This window comes from Danio rerio, chromosome 8, assembly GCF_052040795.2.
Source record: "Danio rerio strain M-AB ecotype USA chromosome 8, GRCz13ab, whole genome shotgun sequence".
NCBI lineage: Eukaryota > Metazoa > Chordata > Actinopteri > Cypriniformes > Danionidae > Danio > Danio rerio.
This window is the reverse complement of record NC_141028.1, coordinates 37,375,366-37,402,735: the sequence shown is the minus strand read 5'-3', so window position 1 is coordinate 37,402,735 and position 27,370 is coordinate 37,375,366. Positions and strand designations below refer to the sequence as shown.

General features: G+C 35.1%; 1 protein-coding gene and 1 long non-coding RNA gene across 9 annotated transcripts in view; one reads left to right on the top strand and one right to left on the bottom strand.

Annotated features, from left to right (window-relative positions):
• Window positions 1-27,370, top strand: part of LOC141375869 (uncharacterized) — a 178,411-nt gene that overhangs the window by 137,665 nt on the left and 13,376 nt on the right. The window contains exons 1-15 of one of the 5 annotated variants that reach the window (XR_015498153.1): window positions 5,301-5,377; window positions 6,263-6,383; window positions 10,724-10,780; window positions 10,922-10,973; window positions 12,966-13,020; window positions 13,290-13,667; window positions 14,329-14,356; window positions 15,019-15,069; window positions 15,725-15,775; window positions 16,135-16,189; window positions 17,596-17,650; window positions 19,416-19,470; window positions 21,411-21,465; window positions 22,672-22,726; window positions 23,478-23,574. This is a non-coding gene — a long non-coding RNA (uncharacterized LOC141375869). Of the gene's footprint in view, window positions 1-5,300; window positions 5,688-6,262; window positions 6,384-10,723; window positions 10,781-10,921; window positions 10,974-12,965; window positions 13,668-14,328; window positions 14,357-15,018; window positions 15,070-15,724; window positions 15,776-16,134; window positions 16,190-17,595; window positions 17,651-19,415; window positions 19,471-21,410; window positions 21,466-22,671; window positions 22,727-23,477; window positions 23,575-27,370 lie in introns of those variants that run through there. The other 4 variants (XR_015498152.1, XR_015498154.1, XR_015498151.1 and 1 more) reach the window with 4 other exon arrangements.
• On the bottom strand, window positions 298-26,771 carry LOC100535429 (E3 ubiquitin-protein ligase RBBP6-like). Of its 4 annotated transcripts, XM_087262691.1 has the most exons (7): window positions 1,736-2,069; window positions 1,446-1,542; window positions 1,267-1,342; window positions 1,032-1,120; window positions 895-955; window positions 653-792; window positions 298-557 (listed from the first exon to the last, which is right to left on the bottom strand). In XM_087262691.1, the coding sequence occupies exons 1-7, from the start codon at window positions 1,893-1,895 to the stop codon at window positions 383-385; spliced, it is 798 nt and encodes a 265-aa protein (XP_087118817.1). In that variant the 5' UTR covers window positions 1,896-2,069; the 3' UTR covers window positions 298-382. The 4 variants fall into 4 exon arrangements, with proteins under 4 accessions (XP_087118817.1, XP_087118819.1, NP_001373483.1 ...); XM_087262693.1 differs by lacking the exons at window positions 1,446-1,542; window positions 1,736-2,069 and adding an exon at window positions 26,253-26,771 and having other exon boundaries at window positions 1,267-1,367; NM_001386554.1 differs by lacking the exon at window positions 895-955 and having other exon boundaries at window positions 320-557; window positions 1,736-2,084.

Below are 27,370 nucleotides of genomic sequence, written 5' to 3'. Positions count from 1 at the left end.
CCAGCAGAATATGACGCTTCAAAAAACTCCATCGGCACTGGTAACTATGAAAAACACGACTGAGCACTAATAGTGTACTCAACACTTTACACTGACATTTGAAGGATCACCTGACATTAAAGACTGAAGTAAGAACGCTGAAAAAAACCCATCAGATTTTAGCCCAGAAGAGTTTCTCTTTTCCTAAATTAAAGCAAAACTTCATGATATTGTGTTTATGAATTCATTCGTGTGTGTGTGTGTGTGTGTGTGTGTGTTGCACTGCTGGAGTGAAGGTTAACCAGTCCACACAGTTCATGCGGCTATAATCTTTATTATCTTTTATTAATAAACTATGTACAATATTTACACGTCGGCTCCAGGTCTCTTGGATGAAGGTCTCTCAGCGACGTGGTCTCTTCTGGTCGCCGCGCGTCTCTGGTGAAGATGGGGAGCGGGACCGTTTCCCTCCGGCGTCCCGGACCGAAGATGCCGCACCTGCTGAGGACGAGGAGGGCAAAGGCTCGGTCTGGCAGGAGAAGGACGGCCTCTTTCTCTTCTCAGCAGCATAGGCCTCACTGAACAGATCGAGCGCAAACACACACAAGCAGACATCATGTGAGATTTGGACAAACACTAGAACATGCGGCTATGCCAAGTACAGTTTACTCACGCGTCTATGATGGGAATGACGTATCGGCCGCTGCCGTCTATCATGACTCCCTTTCGGTCTGGGTCGTCCACCTCCAACAGGAAGCTGCGGGGAATCCCTGTGCTCTTCCGGATGCGCTTGTGCGGCGCGGAGCGGCTGCCCTGTGAATTGAGGAGTGACAGTCAAACTCTGAGCAAACAATCTGACTGATGAGGACAAGAGCTCAAGTTCACAGCAACCGTGAGCTTGGAAAACCCAGTTACCACATTAGTGGGGCAGTGCCTAATGTGGTGTCCCGGGATCCCAAGCAGCCTCATGGCCTCACTAGTGAACATCAGAACCATGAGAATCAGCTCAGACATCTCTCACAAAGCAAACCTGTCAGTGTCTGAACGCTCACCTGCTGGAGTAGTAGCACAGGCTGGACTGGTACATCACCGCTTTCAGCTTGTCCTCCTCTGACGCCTTTGCCTCAGCCAGATTCTCAGTCTGTTTCACAGGCATTTGCACATTTGAATCTTTTTCACCCTCAACCCTTCAAACAATCTCAAATCTCCCTAAGAAGCTGAGTGCGTGTGCGTATATTGTGTGCTTTACATTGCGTTTTGCTATTGTGCTATTCATTTGTTCAATACCTTCAACAACTGCTCCAGTGAGAGGAGTGAAGGATCAGCTCTAGGTGAAGGTTCACGCCAGCGTCCAGCTTGATGTCTGCAAAACAAAGGAGCTTGTGTGACTAAAACACCAGGGACAGACCAGGAGTCTTCATATAACATCTAACAGAGGACGCGTGTGCTCATTTCACAGCACTTACCCAACAAATCTTCTGTTTGAGGACTTCAGTCCCGCCGCAGGGATCCGTCTGATGATGACCGACGTGTTTTTAGGGATGAGAGCATCATCTGTGTATTCTGACAGCAAAATAAAATCAGAATCAGCACATAATTATGGAGCACGGTATACTTTGAGAGCCATTAGCCTTTTAAAACAGCCAAAACATCCCTACATGTCAGCATCAGCACCACCTTACAGCTTCCAGAAGTGTCTGATGTAACGCATCTAATGTTAGCGTAGAACAGTTGAAGTGTCTTTTCCTCAACTCACCTTCATCAGTCTGGGCGTTGCTGATCTTCAGCTGGCAGAACTTCAGCCTCTTGCTCCTCATGATCTGCCGCTTCAGCTCCCCCGCGCTGATGTTGAGGCCTTCAAACTGGAGCGAGTCGTAGGTGAGTCGACTCTGGAACCTGTAGTGAACACAAGACATACTGAACACAAACACAAAGCACAGCGTAATAAAAAGGGTCAAACCTGAGTGATGGGAACAGCAGGCGATCAATCGACGTATCCAACGATCAATAATATCGATAATCTGGAAAAATTGTCACGGAGGACGCAGAGATCAGATGCCAATCGACACAGCGAGATTCAAACAACACCCACAGGACGGTTGTCATGGATGCTGATGATGAACACGTGACGCATGCGCTGTACAACTTCCGGCAATATTATCATTACTAATATTAATTTTATTGATAGTAGTAGTAAAATCATTGCGATAAGTATAATAAAATAAACAGCAGAACAGTTGGCCATCTCTGAATAATACACAGCGACGTTTCCCTGCACGAACGATTCAGGCCTTCGCCAAGAAGACTCGGGTGAGTCGATGATTCAGGGATTGATTCAACTGTCCGTTCATCCTATTGGCTTCTTTGGCTGAATGAATCGTTCAATGCTTTACTCAAATAAAGCGGCCTCTTGCTGCCACCTATTGGGGGTTTGCTTTTTTGTTTTCAAAAGTACTTTGACACTTTTTTAAAGGCACCTTTAAGTTCATTTTTGCACAAAAGCTCGTCTCTGTGCGTTCCAAATGGTTTGAAATTTCCTTAGCACATGGTTTTCTTGATGCGTTTGAAATTTTCAATGTAAATCCACTCGTACTTGCATTTGATCTTTATTATGCCTTAAAATCAAAACTATACTAAAGGTGTCTTATCCAAATGCAGATTTTCATTCAAAACGTTATGACAGAACCATATTACTTTACAGTGGCCCATGGATATATATATATATATATATGTGTGTGTGTGTGTTGCTTGTTTCTTATTTACCCATGCAGTGACTTTTAGGCATAAATACTATGTAGGCTTGCTAAAGGGTTGCATGAGAAATGTCATCATCGTGAGAGCTTGACTTTTTTTTTGTCGCTGCCTTTAGTTGTGGTGAAATGAGATGCATCATGTCGTTTATCTGTTTGTGCAGTCTGTACCTTCATTTCTGAATCGTGTGGCATCGTACTTGAAGCCAAGTCATTTAGCCCAAGGCATAGTTGTCTTAGAATGAGTAGTTTGCTGATCAAATTCCACATTTTGATGAGGCAAAACACATCTTGGATGTTTTAATTACTATTTTAGGTGAAAAACAAAACAATGAGATTTGTGTAAAATCTAAAGTTAACCAAGTCCAGCCCGCCATCTTGTCCTGCCTCTCAGTTCTCTTAAGCCTTGGGCCGGCTCTGTGAAGTGGCCTCTTTTGGGCTCATCATTGAAGACCGGACGAGCTGCAACATTTCGTTCTGCCAGGTTCTGGGAGTAGATGAGCATGTCATCGCTCTAGACTATGGTCAACTTGTGAAGTTACTCATACACCTCCGCTCATGGCATATTACCATTAAAATGAAACTTTTCCAGCAGAATATGACGCTCTAAAAAAAAAAACTCCATCGGCACTGGTAACTATGAAAAACACGACTGAGCACTAATGGTACACTCAACAATTTACACTGACATTTGAAGGATCACCTGACATTAAAGACTGACGTAAGAACGCTGGAGGAACATCAAATTTTAACACGGAAGAGTTTTTTTTTGTCTCTCTCAAATTAAAGCAATATTTCTTAATCTTGTTGTTTTTTGTTTTTTTTTACTGTACAGTTGCCCCAGGTGTTTATCAGGTGTGATGCCTGCTCATCTGACCTTTGACCTCGGCACTCAACTGCTGCCAGTTTTCTTTCAATGCCATGAGATTTCTGAATTCTACATGCAGGAACCGATGCATTCCTTTTTTTTCCTTTTTTTTTTTTAAACAAAACAGATATGGCAGACACGGCCAAACATTGAAACTTTGGAGGGCATTGAGGGGAAAAAAAAGCACAATATCATCAAGGGGAATAAAAGGTTTGATCAAAGCGTGCGTTTACACACGTTCATTTAAATATGGACAAAACCAACATTGGGTTATTTTTGTTATTAGATTTAAAATGCACGGACCCTATTTGACCCAGTGTTCATATATACATATGTTTTTATGAATGAATATTTTTGCATATAAAAGATAATAAAAGACTGACTAGACAGATTAGATAGTTTAATAGACAGATTGACACGTGTAGTCATTCGTTCCTGTGTATTTGATGACTAGCTTCCAGCAGTATCTGGCTGCAGACTTGCATGCAATCTGAGACACAAAGCACTCAGCGGAGCTAGTGAGGTCACTGTGAGAGGCGGGGTTAGGGGTGCACACTCACTGACAGCCTAGATTTAGCCTGGTTTTAACCAAGCCGTCTATTAGACTTTTAACCCTTATGTATTGTTCATATTGTTCAAGTGGCTGTTTTTGCCCCCAATGACCTCCATTATAACTAAACTTGTTTTAATTGCAAAGCCATGACACCAGATAGTAACTCATTCTTTATTGTTGGTGGTTTCCCTGTTGGGATGAGATAAAATGAGTCATTTTTACTTTTGATGGTCAGTTGGCACCTTTAAACACCCCAAAAAATGCTTGCTGGGATGGTACCAAGAGGCTGTGCTCACTTCTGGACAGAGGGGGTGTAGACTTGCAGCTAGTGCCGATAAGTGGTGCAGACGCTGAGGCTGTTCTGTATGCGAGTGTTGAGGTTTTGAAACATCAGCTGACAACGTGTAGGTAGAGAGTAGCAGGTTCTGGGAGTAGATGAGCTTGTCACCGGTGTAGACTTTGACCGACTTGTGAAGTTACTCACAAGACCTCCGCTTATGGGACATTACCATTCAAATGAAACGTTTCCAGCAGAATATGACGCTTTAAAAAACTCCATCGGCACTGGTAACTATGAAAAACACGACTGAGCACTAATAGTGTACTCAACACTTTACACTGACATTTGAAGGATCACCTGACATTAAAGACTGAAGTAAGAACGCTGAAAAAAACCCATCAGATTTTAGCCCAGAAGAGTTTCTCTTTTCCTAAATTAAAGCAAAACTTCATAATATTGTGTTTATGAATTCATTCGTGTGTGTGTGTGTGTGTGTGTGTGTGTGTTGGCATATGTGGTTTATGGAACCAATTTTCAGGTTTACCCACCAGCATTATGAGACCATTTAGTTTATGAGACCATTTTTGGTGGTCTCATAAACTAAAAATTTAAGTGGATATTAAAAATGGTTTAAATGATGATTATTCATTACAATGACCTAAATGATAATTATAAGACTTGTTTCAAAAGTTTACATTGTTATTTGGTTATTATTACACTTGGTGTGCTTTTTATGACCTTTACAAATATGGTCTTGTAAACCATGATGTGTATGTGTGATCTTTGAACAGCGCCTCTGTAGGCGGAACTTGGTACTGCATTTCTATACACACTCGCGCCAAATCTTACACAATTTCGCGCCATACATTCAATCGCGGGAAAACGTCCCTCATGAAGACTGTGGACGTGACAGTCGCGCTTCAAGCAGTGAAACATCAAACAAATAAGTCATTTGTTTTTAATACTTTGTACATTATTTATTATTATATGTACTGTATTATTCCACTTGTTATTCAAAATAGCAAGTTTATTTATATATTTATATCCGGCGCGTACTGTTTTAGACAATAATAATTAGTGACTGGGAACAGAAGATGAGAACAAATAAACGTTAGAAATAGGTGTTTGTAATGGCAGCATCAGACGTAGTTCTTCAAAATGTGTATTTGCTAATAATAGCACGCGCTCGGCCTGTATCTGGCTCGGAAGCGCCGGTGTCGATTTCACCCAGAACCGGGCAGAGCTCACTCCTCCGCGGTAAACAATTCGCCGTCTGATTCCATGAGATGTAACGTTATGATAGATGCACTATGTAACTGTGATTTTTTTTCTACACATACTTTTATGTGAGAAGCAATGACCATTCGAATATGGTATAAATAACATGGTAACAAGGTATATTAAACATAAATATGACGTAGAAACAATTTACTAAACTTGAATTATTAAGCATGATTGAACAAAATGTTTGAATTTAGTAATGTAAATGTGTGGTTTTATTTTTTCTAATGTTTTTTGTGATAAACTTGTGTTCAGTTAAACTGTACATTTGAATAAATGAACTTTTATTATGAAAAGAGGTTAACTTACCCAAGTTAAATAACTTTATTTGATCAAATTGTCAAAATAGTGCACTACTAACTTATATTTTGTTAAATGGTTTGAAATGTGATAACTGTATTATGAAATTTGATAACTATATTACTATTTTCTGTTTTGGTCTTCTTTAGAGAATTTTACACTACGTCACATATATTAATACTGCTTTGCATATGTGGTATTGTATTGATATTATAAACTGTGAAGTTTAACCTTATATAATATTTTAACAGTGAATGAATGGTGGTAAGAGTCAAAGCAGAGGATTAAATCCTTTGAAAGATGCTGCTCATCATGTGAGGTTGGGGAAGGATAAAGACATGCTTACGTGGAGGTACATCAGTGACATCAAAGGTACCAAAGTTTTGTACATGTTTTTTCTTACTGCAGGTAGTCCCCAGTTATTGTTTCATTATAAGCATAGTGTATAAAATGTTAAGATGCAAAAAGGAGTTTAATTTAACACAAAAAAATTAAGTCATGAATGATGATTTGATGACAAGACATTATAAATGTCAACAAATAACATTTAAATAATAATAATAATAAAAAGAAATGTCCTAATTGAAAACCACACTTTAAAATGTTAATGTTTAATTTAAGAGTCTAAAAAATGCTAATATTAATGATTTCCATATTAGTGAAAAGTTAAAACTATTAAAGATTGTACACTATCCAGGGCCTGATTAACCAATGGTTAATAACACACATTGATGGAATAAGCCATTTACACAAATTTTGTCAGACAAGTGATGTCTGACCGACAGAGACAACATAACTAAATAGCGCCAGTGGTGTAGCTTGTAATGCACAGCAACATGTTTTGACGCGATTGATCATCAACTCGAGTTCTAATATACCGTCTGCTGAACTTATTCTTATTTTTTTTCTCCCCATTGGATATCAGATGGGAAATACATTTATTTTTAGGAAACATTTAAAAAAAAATTAAAATAATGCAAATGTTAAATAAAGTCACAAGTGCCTCGTGTGTTTTGATGATGTTTATCTTATTTCTCTAAATAGGTATTTTAAATATATAATAAAGTTATTTTCAAATGTTAGCAACATCTTAATAGAATTCATTTGTATTTATTTATTTGTGACGTTAGTCACTAGGGGTGTAACGGATCACTGTTGATCCGTGATCGATACGGATCACAACCCACGGTTCGGAATGCGCGTGACCCGTAGATTAATAACTTTTTTTGAACTTGTAGGTTAATCCAACATTTATAACAATCGCAGAGAGATCGCCTCCCGTGTCATTCAAATTGCATGAATGAAAGCATTTTGGCTTCCCTGTAAAATATAATGATGACGTTGTGGGACCTACATAAATGCTTTTGGCTATTAAGGTGTTTTTTTGTCACTGTTTGTTTAGCCTGCATTAATGCATTCATTATGGTAAGAATAAAATCACTGTTTAATGAAACAAGATGCTGGTGAAAGCAACTACATTGTGTAACCAACAGATGGCGACAAACAAACATCAAAACTATGTAATTGAATAGGTTTTCAAATATAATACACCTACAGTATAATGAAACATGAAGTTTTATGTGTGAATTGTTGAATCATTAATTGAAGATAAATATATGTTGTGCAAGATTTCTATACATTTTGCATTATCAGCAACAGTAGCAAAGATCATATTTCATATTGAATACTTTTTTTTAGCTGGTTATTTCCTGATTTTTATTTTTTATTAAAATTACAGGTTCTATTTTCTGTTTGTTAAAAGCAATGTTTTATGCAGTAACATTTTTGTATAAATGGAAAGCAAATTGTCTCCTCCCTTTTTTGCTGATCCAAAAAATGGTCCGATCCATAACTCAAAAAACGTAGAGTGATCCGAACTGCAGATTTTGGATCCGTTACACCACTATTAGTCGCCCTTTCCCAAACCCTGGTTAGCCTGTCGATTATCATTTGCCACAACTAGCGCTACTTCACCCATATTCTCCTACCTCATGGCTCTGTTGAAGAGCATTTAATAGGTTGCACATGTCTTAATAAAGGTTGCCTCCCTCTCTTTAAAAACATTTTTTTTAGAAACTAGGCATTTCCTCTTAGCAAATAGTCAATATCATATATTAGGGGTGTAACGATACACTCAGCTCACGATACGATGTGTATCACGATATAGTGTTCACGATTCGATATGTATCACGATATTTGGAATAAAAATTGAAAATTTAACTGAAATGCAAATTTTACCAAGTAAACTATTTTTTATGTATTTCTTTTGTTTCAACTTGTTAAACTGAACCTTCTTTTAGAAAATATATTAAACAGGCCTGTCTCTGGAAAATAAAACAATTTAAAAACTTCTTAAAAAATATTATTGAAATGACAGAGACAAAATTAAGGAACAATTTAAGTAAAGGTGCAAAAAAATAAGCTTTCTATTCAATTGAATTTAACAGTGAGAGCTTAAGGCTTTGCTTGGTCACTTGCGTTTTTTGTGTGCAAAAAAAAATCTACATTTCCAGGTAATCAGCAGTTCTATAAGATAATCCTGAACTTATGTGTATCTGTCTGAGAGGCTATCAAGTGTATCATGTTGACATGCATTTTTGTGTACCTCTGTACTCAAATTTAGCTTTAAAGGGTTAGCTCGTCGTAATCATAACTCTAAAATCGATATGATTGTTTAAATAATGTGTACGTTTTCGGTTTCATTTACACTGCTAAGTGCTGTTCAAACTTCCCACGCTGCTCCTGAAAGATCACTCTGTTCCACAAACTGAATGTTGTTTACTACTTTATTAGTCACAACCTGCAGGTTCTGTTCACTGAAGCAGACGCGCGCGTATGGCAAGCCGTTTTAGCATTTAAACCTTTGTTCTGACTATCCATAAATATATGTAATTCATATTTAATTAAATTCATTTAGAGATATCTCTAATTATATTTTGACTAGTCGAATTATAATTATGACTAGTCAAAATATAATTAAAGATATCTCTAAATATATTTATGGATAGTCAGATCAAAGGTTTAAATGTTAAAACGGCTTGCCATACGCACGCGTCTATCATAGTCCGCCCTTTGTAGTAACAGCTCACGGTCAGCTCATGTCATGTGTGATTTTGCGGCCGCCAATACATCATATGAAGACAGAATGATATTTTAGGGTGAATTGTACCTTATAAATACAGTATGTGACTCTTTCAACACCATTAGGAGGTATCCCTGTCGCTGTGCAAAGTATGTAAATCACTGTGAAGACTTTAAAACTTAGGATGTGTGACCCAGTATGCGTGTCAAAAAGCGGACGAGTCTAAAGCAATTACTGTACAACCGAAATGTTGCCAGACGTCTGATTTTGAGAGGATGGGCCATCCTCTATTTCAACTCCACTCATCTTGGTTTGCTAACATTACTGCTGCTGCAATCTGAACTCACGTGCGACAGCAGGTGGAACGTAGCTCACGTGCAAACAGCTCAACTAATAAGAGAAAACGGACGTCATATCGTAATCATATCGTCATAACGCCACGATGCATATCGAGACATTTTTGCATCGCAATAAATCGTACAACGATAAATCGTTACACCCCTATCATATATTATTATTATCATTGTATTTAAATTGTCAGAAAATGTCACCATGTATAAAAAGCATGCAGATTTTTTCCTTTCCTTCTTTACTTTTTTTAACTAAACAGCATGCTTTAATTGGTGAAGTGCTTGTAAGTTTTGAAATAACCTGCACTGAATTGAGCGGACTGTAGTGTAGTATTTGCCGTAGATCAAAATGAGTGAACAAGTGGATTTGGCAATCACAAGAGAAAAAGAGGAGAGGGTGCATCTTTATTGAGGCATGTTTCATGTATTCACTCCTTCAAACAGACCCATGATGAGGAGAATGAGAGTATAGAAGACGTTATGGTAATGTTATGTGCAAGCTAGCATTAACCAGGTGGAGGATGCTAATGGCAGTGCAGACTGGATTCATCGTGTGTCTGAGGGCGTACTCGCACTGTACAGTTGCCATGAACCAGGCTGAAGCATGCTTTTCCCCCCTTCCGTCTCCCCCTACGGCCTGCACTCACATTGCATTCGTGCCTGGGCAGTCTTATGTCAACGAACGTGCTGTTCAGTAAGCGCTCTCGCAAAGCACAGTGGAGAATAGTAATAAATACCTTTTAAAATATATATTTTAGTACTGCTTCAGTTAGCTTGAACAAGTGTACTTATACCATCAATTTTCATTTTCATAAGAAAATTTTCATTTTCTTAAAAAATAAGTTAAATCTTTGTAGACTATATATATATATAATTTATTTAAAAAATGTGGGCAATATATTATAGATTTGTTTTGAAAAAAATGTATTCTATTCTTATTTTTTTTAATACAGACCTCTTGAGTTCTTAATCCGGGCCTGACACTATCAAATAGTAAAGTATTAGATAATTGTTTTGGGCCAGTTTCCTGTACAGTGTACTTTTTGTGCACTATTAAACCAACATAATGAATTTTTTCAATGATTTAGTTTCTTCTGTATCAGTTTTCACTGTCCAGAAAAGTTTGTGATGCATACTCTGTGGAGTCAGTGTTCATGTGTTGACAGAACTGTTTTTATTTGGCAGAGTTACAATTTTAATCTTGTATAAAAAAAAGTACCTTGTGTTTAATTTTAAAACATTGTTCTGCACGATATCACAACATACAATTGTAATTTTAGAGTGTGTCATGTGGAGGAGTTGACCTTCTCTCCTGTAACAAACATGAAAAAGCAAAGGTAGGGTATATTGGATTTTATTTTAAAAATTGGCATATTTTGAACCGTATGTAGTATTAAATATAATGTTTAATAATGTCTGTTTAGCACACACTTGAGTTGTTTTAGCTTTATTTTCTGTGTTTTGATTATGTTTTTCAGTCTCCTCATGAGCCATTATCTTTGAATTCTGAACAGAGTGAGCTTCAAAGAGGTTTGTCTATATAATTGTCTTTTAAATGTTGATCTGAAGAGATATTTTCTTATTGTTCCTGTATCTGTGCAGTTATTTTTATATAATAATACATTTAATATGGGTGTAGCGATACATTATTATATTGAGAATCGCAATATAACAATTCAAAGTTTTTTCTTTAGATTAGCCTCTATTCACACGGTGAGTATTATGTGTAACAGGGCTCGAAATTGCGACCATTTTGGTCGCATATGCGCCCGAAAATTAATCGATGCGACCTCATAATATATTTGGGCGCATTAGTGCGACCTGTTTTGATTTTTTTTTTTAAAACGTGCTGAATCGCTCTTCCCTGCCGCTATATTGGTTCATATTAGCTGTCAATCACTCAAGGCTATCCACTGTTAGATGACAGGGAGGGAGCTTTTATGTCCACGGGAAATGCAAACGGCTAAAGTGTGAAAACGTAAAGCACACAGGTTTGCAAAGTGCAAACCCCACCTAAAGTTGAGGCGCAGATGAGAGCGATCATGACACGTGGTGAATATTGATCCGCCAGCTGAGATCAATCGAGTACGTGCTTTTCGGAGAAGGTGGTCGAATCTCCATGCGTTGCATTCACTGCGTGTTCAGCGCAAATGTCCGCTAAAAGTCAAATCTAATACTGTATCATCGCCAAAGAAGCTCGCCTTTACTAAGTTTACACTGAAACTGCGTCTCATAACAAACAGCGGTATTGCGCCGGTGCTCAACCTGCTCATAAATTGGGTCGGCTGACTCGCCTGCTTTTCCACAAACACAGAAAAATGAAGATCAGCTCAGACTGAACATTTAAATTGACACAAACTGAAACCAAAACTTTTAAATAGTGATAGAAGTGAGACTTTATTTACTTTCTTTTGCCTATTCTTTCATGAGATGTATATTTTTTTTTTATTTAGTTACTGATGACTGTTTTGCAGCTTTCAGCCTTGAATTTAATATTTTATTATAATCTTTTGTTTGTTTTGCAGCTGAAATATTATTTATTAAACTGACATGCATATATATGCTGTTTAGCAGTACAAAATAAATATTTCTTACTGCAATGCTTCATTTTTGTTTGATGCAAACTATACATTTATTTTTCAGAAAGTAACAGACTTTTTATAGCAGATAACTTGCATTCAAGCACATTCAAGGCAGCATGATAATGACAAATGTAATTCATTGTTACTATTATTGTCATTTTCATCATCATTAATATTCTAGAATTTTAATACATACACATTTTGGAATTATTGCACACAAATATCAATGTCATCTCTAAATTTTTTGTGGTGCTCCTAAATTTTTTCTGGTGCTCCTAAATTTTTGAAGTTGGGAGCACCGGTGCTACCAAGTAAAAAAGTTAATTTCGAGCCCTGTGTAAGATTAAACGTTTACACAGTTGCAGTATAAACTACTGTTGTTAAATGATGAAAATAATGCAAGTTGAAATCTGATGATGACAAATGCCTGGTTATACCAGTGAAAATGATCTATTTGCATGTGGACCATAAGAGAGTGCAAGCATACATCTAACACTCATCTTCAGAATTTTGAATTTGTATTCTGATGTCATCTCTGTCCTGTGCATTAAAGACCAATTTAAAGTTTAACATGCCAGATCTATGCAAAATTGAGCATTTTAACCATTACTAGGCCTACATATTATAATAATATTGTTTTTTACCACATTTGAGAAATAACAAATATTACTAATATTTAAAGCTTTTTTTTTATAGCTTACAATATTGAGATATCAAGAGAAACAATGTCAAGTTTGCTGACCTATCAATAGGCTATTGTTTTAATATCTGTGTGTTTGCTCATGGTTTATGAGGACCAAGTATGTCTACTGAATGTGACTTAGCAGTAGGCTATTGTTTTGTTAAATCTGTTTATTCATGGTTTATGAGGACATGGTTTGTTATGCGAGACTTAAAGCTTTTAATGTTTTCTTCATCTTTCTTTGCTTCTCTCTTTCAGCGCCTCCATGAGCCTGTGGCTTTAACCAACACAAACAGAGCTGTCTTCTACAGAGGTTTGTTAATTATTTTGTCATGCTAATTTGACACTCCTTAAAGGGATAGTTCATCCAAAAAGTGCAATTGTCTCATTATTTGATCCCCCTTTACTTGTCTCAAACCATTATTGGGATATTTCTTCTGTTAAAGACAAAAGAAGATACTTAGAAAAAATATGGAAACCTGTAACCATAGACTTCCATATTATTTGTGTTTTCTGTTGTGGAAGTCAATGATTGCAGGTTTTCTTCTTCCATCAAAATATCTTGTTTTTGTTGTTTAACAGAAGTAATAAACCCTTAAATGTTTGGAACACTTGAGGGTAAATTAATAGTGAGTAAATATAAATTTTTGTGTGAATCATCCCTTTAAGTGCTAAAATGACAGTTTCATATTTCTACTACATTCAACGTAGCAGTCCTGTGTGTTTAGTCATGGTTTATGAGGACCAAGTATGTCTATTTTATGTGAGTTAGCAGCAAGCTATTGTTATATCAAATATGTGTGTTTACTCATAGTTTATGAGGACATGATTGGTTATGGAAGACTTGAAGCTTTCAGTAAGTGAATGTCATGTTTTCTTCATCTTTCTTTGCTTCTCTCTTTCGGTACCTCCATGAGCCCGTCGCTTGGACAAACACAAACAGAGTTGTTTTCTACAGAGGTTTGTTAATTCTTTTGTCAAGCTATTTTGACACTCCTTAAAGGCATAGTTCACCCAAAAATGAACATTTACTCACTATTAATTTACCCTCAAGTGTTTCAAACCTTTATGGGTTTCTTTTTTTCTGTTTAATAAAACAAATGAGATACTTTGAAAAAAGATGGAAACATGTATCCATTGACTTACATAATAGAAAACACAAATAATATGAAAGTCAATGGTTACAGGTTTCCATCGTTTTTCAAAGTATCTTCTTTTGTGTTTAACAGAAAAAAGAAACCCTTAAAGGTTTGGAACACTTGAGGGTAAATTAATAGTGAGTAAATGTTAATTTTTGTGTGAATCATCCCTTTAAGTGCTAAAATGACAGTTACATATTTCTGCTAAATGCAGTGTAGCAGTCCTGTATGTTTAGTCATGGTTTATGAGGACCAAGTATGTCTATTAGATGTGACTTAGCAGTAGGATATTGTTTTAATAAATCTGTGTGTTTACTCATGGTTTATGAGGACACAGTATGTGTAGGTTTACATGGTGCTAGCAGTAGACTATTATAACATGTGTTTCTTCATGGTTTATGAGGGCATTTTTTGTTATGCGAGACTTCAAACAGTTAGTAAACAAATGTTACATTTTCTTTATCTTTGTTTCTCTCTTTCAGTACCGCTATGAGCTCGTCACTTTGAGAGGTTTGTTAATTATTTTGTCAAACTATTTTGACACTTTTTAAAAGGATAGTTCTCCCAAAAAGTACAATTGTGTCATCATTTGCTCACCCTTTAATTGTCTCAAACCTTTTTGGGGTTATTTATTCTGTTAAAGACAAAAGAAAATACTTACAAATAATATGGGAGTGAATGATTACAGGTTTCCATCTTTTCTTGTTTTCTACCATGAAAGTCAATGATTGCAGATTTTCTTCCACCAAATGTCTTGTTTTTGTTTTTTATCAGAAGAAATAAACACGTAAAGGTTTGGAACCCTTGAGGGTAAATTGTTAGTGAGTAAATGTTCGTTTTTGGGTGAATCATCCCTTTAAGTGCTAAAATAACAGTTTCATATTTCTGCTAAATGCAGTGTAGCAGTCCTGTGTGTTTTGTCATGGTTTATGAGGACCAAGTATGTCTATTGGATGTGACTTAGCAGTAGGATATTGTTTTAATAAATCTGTGTGTTTACTCATGGTTTATGAGGACACTGTATGTAGAATGCAATGTTAGCAGTAGACTATTGTTTTATAACGTGTGTGTTTCTTCATGGTTTATGAGGACATGATTGGTTAAACAAGACTTAAAGCTTTCAGTAAGCGAATCTCATGTTTTCTTCATCTTTCTTTACTTTTCTTTTTCAGCACCTCCATAAGCCAGTCGCTTTGACAAACACAGAGTTGTCTTCTACAGAGGTTTGTTAATTCTTTTGTCAAGCTATTTTGATACTTCTTGAAAGGATAGTTTTACCCAAAAATGAACATTTACTCACTATTAGTTTACCCTCAAGTGTTCCAAACCTTTATGGTTTTCTTTTTTCTGTTTAACAAAACAAATAAGATACTTTGAAATAAGATAGAAACCTCTAACCATTGACTTCCATAGTAGTAAAAAACAAGTAATATAAAAGTCAATGGTTACAGGTTTCCATCGTTTTTCAAAGTATGTTTTGTTTTTAACAAAAGAAATAAACCCTTAAAGGTTTGGAACACTCGAGGGTAAATTAATAGTGAGTAAATGTTAATTTTTAGGTGAACCATCCCTTTAAGTGCTAAAATGACAGTTTCCTATTTCTGCTAAATGCAGGTTAGCAGTCCTGTGTGTTTAGTCATGGTTTATGAGGACCAAGTATGTCTATTAGATGTGACTTAGCAGTAGACTATTGTTTTATTAAATCTGTGTGTTTCTTCATGGTTCATAAGGACACAGTATGTGTAGGTTGACATAGTGCTAGCAGTAGACAATTATAACGTGTGTTTCTTCGTAATTTGTAAGGGCATGATTTGTTATGCGTGACTTAAAGTAATTTAACAATGTTAAAAAAATCTTATCTTTGCTTCTCTTTTTCAGTACCTCCCTGAGCCCGTCACTTTGACCAACACAGAGTTGTTTTCTACAGAGGTTTGTTTATTCTTTTGTCATGTTATTTTGACACTCCTTAAAGGGATAGTTCACCCAACAGTACAATTGTGTCCTCATTTGCCTACCCTTTACTTGTTTCTTTATTTGTTCTGTTAAAGACAAAACAAAATACTTTTAAAAAGATGTAAACCTGTAATTCATAGTAAGTAAATGTTCATTTTTGGGTGAACCATCCCTTTAAGTGCTAAAATGACAGTTTCTTAATTAGACTAAATGCAGTGTAGCAATCCTGTGTGTTTAGTCATGGTTTATGAGGACATGATTGGTTTTGTGAGACTTAAAGCTTTCAGTAAGCGAATGTCATGTTTCCTTCATCTTTCTTTGCTTCTCTCTTTCAGTACCTCCATGACCCAGTCACTTTGTCAAACACAAACAAAGCTGTCTTCTACAGAGGTTAGTTAATTCTTTTGTAATGCTATTTTGACACTCCTTAAAGGGATAGTTCACCCAAACAGTACAATTGTGTCATCATTTGCTCACCCTTTACTTGTTTTAAATCTTTATGGGTTTATTTTTTCTGTTGAACACAAAAGAAGATACTTTGAAAAAAGATGGAAACTTGTAACCATTGACTTCCATATTATTTGTGTTTTCTATTATGGAAGTCATTAGCCCCTTTCACACAGTGATACCGGTAAATATCTGGAAAATTTCCGGAAAGACTTTACCGGTATATTCAAAAAAGCGCTGTTCACACAGGCGAGGACGTTACGGAAATTTTCCGGAAAAGAGCATTCACACATCCATTCCAAAATACCGGTAAATTCTGACAACATTCACCACAAATGAGCTTTAAACGGCTGCGCTTGTATTTGTAAACATTTGACTAAATTACAAACTCTGTGGATGATCAATATTGTGAACAACTTTCGCAGGATCACTTTCGCATGTCGAGATGTTCATGATATGTGCATGTGCAAAGCTTGAAGGTAAACAAACAACGGCTTATCATAAGCATCTCATCGATGATTATTTACACAGTTATCATTAAGAAGAACATATAAACGTGATCTGACTAACTTCTAGCAGCTAAATGTGTCTGGAAAAATATTCAAAGGCTTTTATCCTCACAAACCGCGCGGACGTAAATGCGTCTGACTGTTGTGATTGGCTAAAGCAGACGTCTCACGTCAGCACGTTCTAGACGTGCACGCGCTTATTACGGGAATCTTCCTTTTGCATTCACACAGCGCAGCATTCCGGCACATTGCCGGTAATGTTACAACTTCTCTTTCCGGAAAATAGCCAGAACGAATTTACCGGTATTTTCAAAAAGGACCTGTTCACACATACAACCTTTCCGGAAAATTGCCGGCAATTTTCCGGAAAGGTCTGTATGTGTGAAAGGGGCTATTGATTGCAGGTTTTCTTCTTCCATCATAATATCTTGTTTTTGTTGTTTATCAGAAGAAATAAGCACATAAAAGTTTGGAACACTTGAGGGTAAATTCATAGTGAGTAAATGTTCATTTTTGAGTGAACCATCCCTTTAAATGCTAAAATTACAGTTTCCTTTTTCAGCTAAATGCAATGTAGCGGTCCTGTGTGTTTAGTCATGGTTTATGAAGACACAGTATGTCTATTTAATGTGACTTAGCAGTAGGATGTTGTTTTATGGAAACTGCGTGTTTCTTCATGGTTTATGAGGACACAGTATGTGTAGTTTTACATGGTGCTAGCAGTAGACTATTATAACGTGTGTTTCTTCATGGTTTATGAGGGCATGGTTTGTTGTGCAAAACTTAAAACAGTAAGTAAACGAATGGTAAATTTTCTTTATCTTTGCTTCTCTCTTTCAGTACCTTCATGAGTCCGTCACTTTGACAAACACAAACAGAGTTGTCTTCTACAGAGGTTTGTTAATTCTTTTGTAATGCTATTTTGACACTCCCTAAATGGATAGTTCACCCAAACGGTACAAATGTGTCATTATTTGCTTACATTTTACTTGTTTCAAACCATTTTGGGTTATTTCTTCTGTTAAAGACAAAAGAAAGTACTTTAAAAAAAGATGTAAACCTGTAACCATAGACTTCCATAGTAGAAAACACAAATAATATGAAAGTCAATATTCATTGGTTTTCAAAGTATCTTTTGTGTTTAATAGAAGAAATAAACCCATAAAGGTTTGGAACACATGAGGGTAAATTAATAGAGTAAATGTTAATTTTTGGATGAACTACCCCTTTAAGTGCTAAAATAACAGTTTCCTATCACTGCTAAATGCAGTGTAGCAGTCCTGCGTGTTTAGTCATGGTTTATAAGGACCAAGTATGTCTATTAGATGTGACTTAGCAGTAGACTATTGTTTTATTAAATCTGTGTATTTCTTCAGGGTTCATGAGGACATGATTGGTTATGCGAGCCTTAAAGCTTTCAGTAGTTTTCTTCATCTTTCTTTGCTTCTCGCTTTTAGTACCTATATGAGCCTGTCACTTTGACAAACACAAAGACTTGTCTTCTACAGAGGTTTTTGTAATTGTTTTGTCAAGCTATTTTGGTACTTTAAACCAATCATGTCCTCATAAACCATGAAGAAGCACACATTATAAAACAACAGTCTTCTGTTAACATTGTAAAACTACACATACTGTGTCCTCATAAACCATGAAGAAACACAGATTTAATAAAAAAAACATTGTACTGCTAAGTCACATCCAATAGTCATACTTGGTCCTCATAAACCATGACTAAACACACAGGACTGCTACACTGCATTTAGCAGAAATAGGAAACTGTAATTTTAGCACTTAAAGGGATGATTCACCCAAAAATTAACATTTACTCACCATTAATTTACCCTCAAGTGTTCCAAACCTTTATGGGTTTCTTTTTTTCTGTTTGACAAAACAAATAAGATACTTTGAAAAAAGATGGATACCTCTAACCATTGACTTTCATATTATTTTTGATTTCTATTATGGAAGTCATTGATTGCAGGTTTTCTTCTTCTGTCAAAATATCTAGTTTTTTTTGTAGGTTTGGAACACTTGAGGGTAAATTAATAGTGAGTAAATGTTCATTTTTGGGTGATCAATCTCTCTGAGTGTTAAAATGACAGTTTCCTATTTTTACTAAATGCAATTTAGCAGTCCTGTGTGTTTAGTCAGGGTTTATGAGGACCAAGTATGTCTATTGGATGTGAGTTAGCAACAGGCTATTGTTTTATTAAATCTGTGTGTTTACTCATGGTTTATGAGGACACAGTATGTGTAAGTTTACATAGTGCTAGCAGTTGACTTATAACTTGTTTCTTCATGGTTTATAAGGGCATGGTTTGTTATGCGTGACTTAAAAAGTCCCTTCAAGTGCTAAAATTACAGTTTCCTATTTCTGCTAAATGCAGTGTAGCAGTCCTGTGTGTTTAGTCATGGTTTACGAGGACCAAGTATGTCTATTGAATGTGACTTAGCAGTAGACTATTGTTTTATTAAATCTGTGTGTTTCTTCATGGTTCATGAGGACACAGTATGTGTAGGTTTACAATGTTACCAGTAGACTTATTTCATAACGTTTGTTTCTTCATGGTTTATGAGGACATGATTGGTTTTGTGAGACTTAAAGCTTTCAGTAAGTGAATGTCATGTTTTCTTCATCTTTCTTTACTTCTCTCCTTCAGCACCTCCATAAGCCAGTCGCTTTGTCAAACACAAACAGAGTTGTCTTCTACAGAGGTTTGTTAATAATTTTGTCAAGCTATTTTGACGCTCCTTAAAGGGCTAGTTCACCCAAAAGTACAATTGTGTCATCATTTGCTCACCATTTGCTTGTTTTAAATTTTTATGGGTTTATTTTTTCTGTTAAACACAAAAGAAGATACTTTGAAATAAGGTGGAAACCTGTAACCATTGACTTCCATATTTTTTGTGTTTTCTATTGTGGAAGTCAATGATTGCAGGTTTTCTTCTTCAATCAAAATATCTTGTTTTGTTTTTTATCAGAAGAAATAAACCCTTAAAGGTTTGGAACACTTGAGGGTAAATTCATAGTAAGGAAATGTTCATTTTTGGGTGAACCATCACTTTAAGTGCTAAAATGACAGTTTCCTATTTTTACTAAATGCAGGTTAGCAGTCCTTTGAGTTTAGTCATGGTTTATGAGGACCAAGTATGTCTATTGGATGTGACTTACCAGCAGGCTATTGTTTTATTAAATCTGTGTGTTTCTTCATGGTTTATAAGGACATGATTGGTTTGCGAGACATAAAGCTTTCATTAAGCCAATGACATGTCTTCTCAGGGCTCGAAATTAACTTTTTTACTTGGTAGCACCGGTGCTCCCAACTTCAAATATTTAGGAGCACCAAAAAATTTTTAGGAGCACCAGAAAAAATTTAGGAGCACCCACCAAAAATGAATGAGCACCGCTGCAAATTGTTTTTTAAGGGATTTATTGTATTTTAAAACAACATTAATAGGACTAACAAAAACCAGAAACAACTATCTAACTAATGCTGCGAAGACATTGATATTTGTGTGCAATAATTCCAAAATGAATGTCTAATAATTAGGCCATAGAATATTAATGATGATGAAAATGACAATAATAGTAACAATGAATTCCATTTCTCATTATGATACTGCCTTGAATGTGCATGAATGTAGGTTATCTGCTATTAAAAGTCTGTTACTTTATGAAAAATAATTGTATAGTTTGCATCAAACAAAAATGAAGCATTGCAGTAAGAAATATTAATTTTGTACTGCTGTTTTTATATGCATGTCAATTTAATAAATAATATTTCTGCTACAAAACAAACAAAAGATTATAATAAATCATTCAATTCAATGATGAAAGCTGCAAAGCAGTCATCAGTAAATAAATAAAAAAATAATATATACCTTAAAAAAGAATAGACAAAAGAAAGAAAGTAAAGTCTCGCTTCTATCACTCTTTTAAAGTTTTGGTTTCAGTTTGTGTCAATTTAAAGGTTCAGTCTGAGATGATCTTCATTTTTCTGTGTTTGTGGAAAAGCAGGCGAGTCAGCCGACCCAATTAATAAGTAGGCAGCGCAAGATTCTTGCGCTAACCATCGGCGCAAATCCGGTCTTTGTTATGAGCCGCAGTTTCAGTGTAAACTTAGTAAAGGCGAGCTTCTTTGGCGATGATATGTACAGTATTAGATTTGACTTTCAGCGGACATTTGCGCTGAACACGCAGTGAAAGCGACGCATGGAGATTCGGGCACCTTCTCCAAGAAGCGCGTACTCGATTGATCACAGCTGGCGGATCATTATTCACCACGTGACGTGTCATGATCGCTTTCATCTGCGCCTCAACTTAGGTGGGGTTTTCAAACTTGTGAGCTTTAAGTTTTTACTCTTCAGCCGTTTGCATTTCCTGTGGTCATAAAAGCTCCTTCCCTGTCATCTGACAGCGCAATACCTTGAGTGAATGACAGCTAATATGAACCAATATAGAGGCAGGGAAGAGCGATTCAGCATGTTTTTAGAAAAAACCAAAACAGGTCGCACTACAACCATTATCTGCAGTCGCACTAATGCGCCCAAATATATTATGAGGTCGCATAGATTAATTTTCGGGCGCATATGCGACCAAAATGGTCGCAATTTCGAGCCCTGCTTCTTAATCTTTCTGTGCTTCTTTCTTTCAGTATCTCAATGAGCTCGTCACTTTGACAAACACAAACAGAGCTGTCTTCTACAGAGGTTTGTTAATTTTTTGTCAAGCTATTTTGACAGTCGTTAAAGGGATAGTTTACCCAAAAATGACAATTGTTTCATCATTTGCTCATCCTTTACTTGTTCTAAACCTTATGGGTTTAATTCTTCTGTTAAAGACAAAAGAAAATACTTTTAAAAAAAAAGATGGAAACCTGTAACCATAGATTTCCATAATAGAAAATACCAATAATATGAAAGTCAATGGTTACAGGTTTTCATCAGTTTTCAAAGTATCTTTTGTGTTTAACAGAAGAAATAAACCCATAAAAGTTTGGAACACTTGAGGGTAAATTAATAGTAAGTAAATGTTAATTTTTGGGTGAACCATCACTTTAAGTGCAAAATTGACAGTTTCCTATTTTTACTAAATGCAGGTTAGCAGTCCTGTATGTTTAGTCATGGTTTATGAGAACTAAGTATGTCTATTGGATGTGACTTAGCAGTAGGTTGTTGTTTTATTAAATCTGTGTGTTTCTTCATGGTATATGAGGACACAGTATGTGTAGGTTTACAATGGTTTACATAGTGCTAGCAGTAGACTATTATAACATGTTTCTTCATGGTTTATGAGGGCAGAGTAAAGGAGTACACCCAAAAACGACAATTGTGTCCTCATTTGCTCACCCTTTACTTGTTTTAAATCTTTATGGGTTTATTTTTCTGTTAAACACAAAAGAAGATGGAAACCTGTAACCATTGACTTTCATATTTTTTGTGTTTTCTATTATGAAAGTCAATGATTGCAGGTTTTCTTCTTCCATCAAAATATCTTGTTTTTGTTGTTTATCAGAAGAAATAAACCCTTAAAGGGTTGGAATGCTTTGGGGTATATTAATAGCAAGTACATTTTCATTTTTGGATGAACCATCCTTTTAAGTGCTAAAGTAACAGTTTCCTATTTCTGCTAAATGCAGGTTAGCAGTCCTGTGTGTTTATTCATGGTTTATGAGGACCAAGTATGTCTATTGGATGTGACTTAGCAGTAGACTATTGTTTTATTAAATCTGTGTGTTTCTTCATGGTTCATGAGGACACAGTATGTGTAGGTTTACAATGTTACCAGTAGACTGTTATTTTATAACGTGTGTGTTTCTTCATGGTTTATGAGGACATGATTGGTTTTGCAAGACTTAAAGCTTTCAGTAAGTGAATTTCATGTTTTCTTCATCTTTCTTTACTTCTCTCTTTCAGCACCTCTATAAGTCAGTCACTTTGACAAACACAAACAGAGCTGTCTTCTACAGAGGTTTGTTAATTCTTTTGTAATGCTATTTTGACACTCCTTAAAAGGATAGTTCACCCAAAAATGACAATTTTGTCATCATTTGCTCATCCTTCACTTCCTTCAATCTGTGTTTCTTCATGGTTTATGAGGACACAGTATGTGTAGGTTTACATGGTGCTAGCAGTAGACTATTATAACATGTGTTTCTTCATGGTTTATGAGGGCATGGTTTGTTATGCGAGACTTTAAAAGTAAGTAAACGAATGTTGAATTTTCTTTATCTTTGCTTTTCTGTTTCAGTACCTCCATGAGCCAGTCGCTTTGACCAACACAGAGTTGTTTTTTACAGAGGTTTGTTAATTCTTTTGTCAAGAATTAACAAACCTCTGTAGAAAACAACTCTGTGACTGGCTCATACCCAAAAATGACAAATGTGTCATCATTTGCACACCCTTTATGGGTTTATTTTTTCTGTTAAACACAAAAGAAGATGGAAGATGAAAACCTGTACTCATTGACTTCCATATTTTTGGTGTTTTTATTTTGGAAGTCAATGATTGCAGGTTTTCTTCTTCCATCAAAATACCTTGTTTTTCGTTTAACAGAAAAAATAAACTTGTAAAGTAGAAAAGTCCAATAGTAGGAAAAATAATAACATGGAAGTCAATGAGTGCACGTTTTAATTTATTAAGAAAATAAACTAATAATAATTAAAATAATTAAATAATTTAAATAAGTGAATAATAATGTCTCTCTCACTTTTTCCCTTCAGGAAATAACAGGTGAATCTTGACAGAAATCCAGGAAGCCAGACAGTGATGGTGGTGATGTTAAGAATTTCTGTCAATAACAATGCAGGAAGAAACTAAGTAACTAAAATTACTTTAAAAATAATGTGCATTTTAGGCCTTTTTTATTTTAAGCAAATTTTAAGCATGATCTAAAGGGTTGAGTTTATTTTCTTAATGAGTTATAGGTGTATTTTGAGAATAAACCAATCAGAGTCTCATCTCCCATTCCCTTTAATAGCCTTGCATCGTGCCATAAGCGCATTTGCTATTTACATGACGTAAAGTAAGTTTAAGTGGAAAAACTGAGCATTTCACAAGCAAACAGTTAACAGTTATTTTTAACAGAAAACTGTTAAACAGAGCATCTACCGCGCGAGAATGAGAGATAAATGATCTACTTTCACTTTCGCTCTTGGTGGATAGGAAAATCTTTACGCACAGACATCAGTTAGCCTAATAATAATAATTAGTTGCGTTTGTTAAGCGCAAGTATTTGTTTCAAAACTATTTCTAAATGCAGTTCTAATTTTCAGCAAATGAATAAATGAACAATAATAACTAAGTGTTGTCATAAACCTGAGTTATATCCTAAAAAACATGTTGCCCGCATATGGTCTAAAACCTGCAGGTGGGCAAATCTAAGCTTTTTTTTAATAAAACAAATATAAATATGGATATAATAATTATTACTGCTAATAATAACATACAAAAGCAAATTGTTATGAATAAAAACTATTGCGTCGTAGAGTGATAAACAGTGTTTGTTATTTTAAAGTGATAGGACTAAGATGGTCAATAAATAAGCTTTTTATTTACCTATTAATTCACAGTTTTAATTTACATTTTGTTGATTATATTTTACTCTTACTTTTACCTATTAAAAATCTTATTTTTTTCTTATTATTACTCTTATTTTACTTTTATTATATTTATATTTTACTATTATGTTATTTTGTCTCAATTACTGTACATTAATAGCAAATTAATATTTAAGTAGGCCTAATTATTTATTTAAAAACATTACCAGCGAAATACTGAGAAACGGTCTGGCGCTATTTTTATATACAGGCCTATCATAATTTTAAAGAAAGCTGCAAGGTGTGCTACATTATTTTAAATTATTTTTTCTGTCTGTTACTTGAAGTTCAGTGCGTGTGCCTGTGCGCTGAGAGACAAGGCAATATTGACAAAATATTGAATTTTGTTTTTTATATTGCATTGCATTAATTTGCAGAGATGTTTTATAGTTTATACAGGCCTAAAATAAACGCTTTGGTACAGAGTTATTATTTTAAAACAAACCTGTGTTTGTAATGATAGATGTAGGTGTCACAAAATACTTTTTAAATCAGTGTTTTTATTAATATGATTATTATTTATTGTGGACAACACTTAATAAATACTGAAATGTCCTTAATACACACCTTATTTTTTTATCAATTACAGTGCTTCCCGCTAGGGCTGCTCTATTATGGGAAAAATCATAATCACGATTTTTTTGGTCATTATTTTAATCACAATTATTCAAAATGATTATCAGTTCAAGTCAAAATTATTAGGGCTCCTGTGAAATTATTATTATTATTTTTTATAAATATTTCCCAAATGATGTTTAACAGATTCAGGAATTTTTCACAGTATTTCCTATAATATTTTTTCCTTTGGAGGAAGTCTTATTTGTTTTATTTCAGCTAAAATAAAAGCAGGTTTAAATATTTTGAATTCTATTTTATGGTCAATATTAATAGCTCCCTTAAGCAAAGTAGTTTTTGATGGTCAGCAGAAGAAATTACTGGTATACAATGACTTGCCCAATTATCCTAATTAAGCCTTTGAATCGTACTTTAATCTGAATGCTTGTATTTTGAAAAATATCTAGTAAAATATGTGCTGTCATCATAACAAAGATGAATGAAATCAGTTATAAAAAATTTGTTATTAAAACTATTATGTTTAGAAATGGGTTAAAAAAAATCTTCTTTCCATTAATCAGAAATTGGGGGGGGAAAGTAGGGCTAATAATTTAGATTTCAACTGTATTCATTTATTTTCCTCCCTGCAAAGGAAAGGGAAATATGTACAATAGAATAAAAATATGAAACAAACTGTGCTTTAAGCATCTTCACTGTAAAAAAAAAAAACTTTGATTATAGCTACTAAAGTCCTTCAGACAAGAACAGTGAGGGATTGTCTTCTTTTGTTGTTTGATTAATGGTAAAAACAGTCGGCAGCAGGAATATCACGCACTTTCACTTTAAGAGCAGTACGGTTCTGATTTATGGTTTCTCTTTCACATGTCTTTTGATTCTCAACTAGTTTGTTTATTACTTAAATGAGAGTTAATATGAATAATCACTGAACATCGCGTTTTGATACCTATTTGACCATTAAAATGCTCACATTAAGATAACTTTAGATGTGTGTGCTTTGCTCTGAGCACACAGTGTGCGAATATGTGTGTGCCGCATACACAAACCATGCGGTCTCATTCATGCTTTTAAAACATGAATGATTCGAATGTACATCAATGAATGATGCACATGCCGTGCTGCAAAATTACAATGCATGCTTTTAGTAATATTCACGTGAAACTGAGCTTTGCAGAGCAACAAATGTGTACAACTGAAAAGAGGACGATATATGATGCAACAATCGTTTTATCTCGATTAATGATTTTCATATTCGTTTGAAGCCATAATCAAAATCGAATTTTCGATTAATTGCATAGCCCTACTTCCCGTATGTTTATAATATACTTGCGAGGGTAGCAGGCCCGGCGCCAGGATATCATAACTGAGGAGGCATTTTAATCCCATGACTAATTTTGGTCCCTCTTGTTCCTTTCATTTAGGCTATTTATTCACATTAATTATTACTTTGCATTACTGCCTAAGTTACTGACTCAAGGCAGTAATATACTTTTTTATAGTAATAATGATATGCAGTTTTGCTATTATTGATTTTATACCATTTATCAACGCAGACAGATCATGGTTCATTGCCAAACGAGTGCTTTATATCAAATTTTATTATCCTTATATGGGCCTATAATAGGCCTATAAAGGTTTAAAGTTTTAGGTAAAGACGTCAAACTATGCCCATACATGCAAGCCAATCCACGGTTAGACTATTCTATAACCGGTAAATAAATATAGTAAAATCAGCATTACTGAATCACGCTTCACAAAACCTTAACCAACCAAAATCAGTGTTAGGAAAAAGTTAAATGTTACAATCAAATGTCATTAAAAAAATTTTATTAAGTTACATTTTAAGGCATTAGTACGGAGACTCGGAAGGGACGTGATGGTGAAGAAAAAAATTGGGTGGAAGAAAAAAAAACTGAGTGGGAGAAAAAAAAAGGATGGTAGAAAAAAAAACAGTGATAGGAATATATATATATATATATTTTTAAGTTTTTGTTCCCTCACAAAGATGTTTTGCGTTATCCACACTTCCTGTTCACTTCATACCTGTCAACCCTCCTGTATTTTACCATTCTATCCCTCTATCATACTATTGTTAAGTATTTTCCCATATTTCTCATATATTTTTATTTTTGAAAGCATTCTGAAACAAATATAAAAATGTCTGCATTTACTTTCTTTCCATTAAAAGCTGTGGGTTGATCATCGCCCTTCATATGCAACCTCTGAATCAGGGAATGATAAACTGATCCCAGATCAACTTCTGTACATGCCATTTAAAGAGGAGCTAAAGTGCAGGATTCAGATCTGTGTTTAAACAGACAAATATACTTAACAATATGTAAACATGTTCGTCCTGTGTGTTTTATTTTAAACACAACTCATTTTCTCTTAAATGAGCACAGTTACTTAAGTAATGGAATACTTTCATTATAGATCTGTGCATT

Bases quoted from the DNA above. Each gene is read 5' to 3' on its own strand.
- LOC100535429 (XM_087262691.1), bottom strand. From the start codon at position 1,895: ATGTCTTGTGTTCACTACAGGTTCCAGAGTCGACTCACCTACGACTCG. The intron at 1,121-1,266 runs GTATTGAACAAA...CCTGTGAAACAG, and splicing joins CACTGGAGCAGTTGTTGAAG to ACTGAGAATCTGGCTGAGGC. The intron at 956-1,031 runs GTGAGCGTTCAG...GATGTTCACTAG, and splicing joins CTGTGCTACTACTCCAGCAG to TGAGGCCATGAGGCTGCTTG.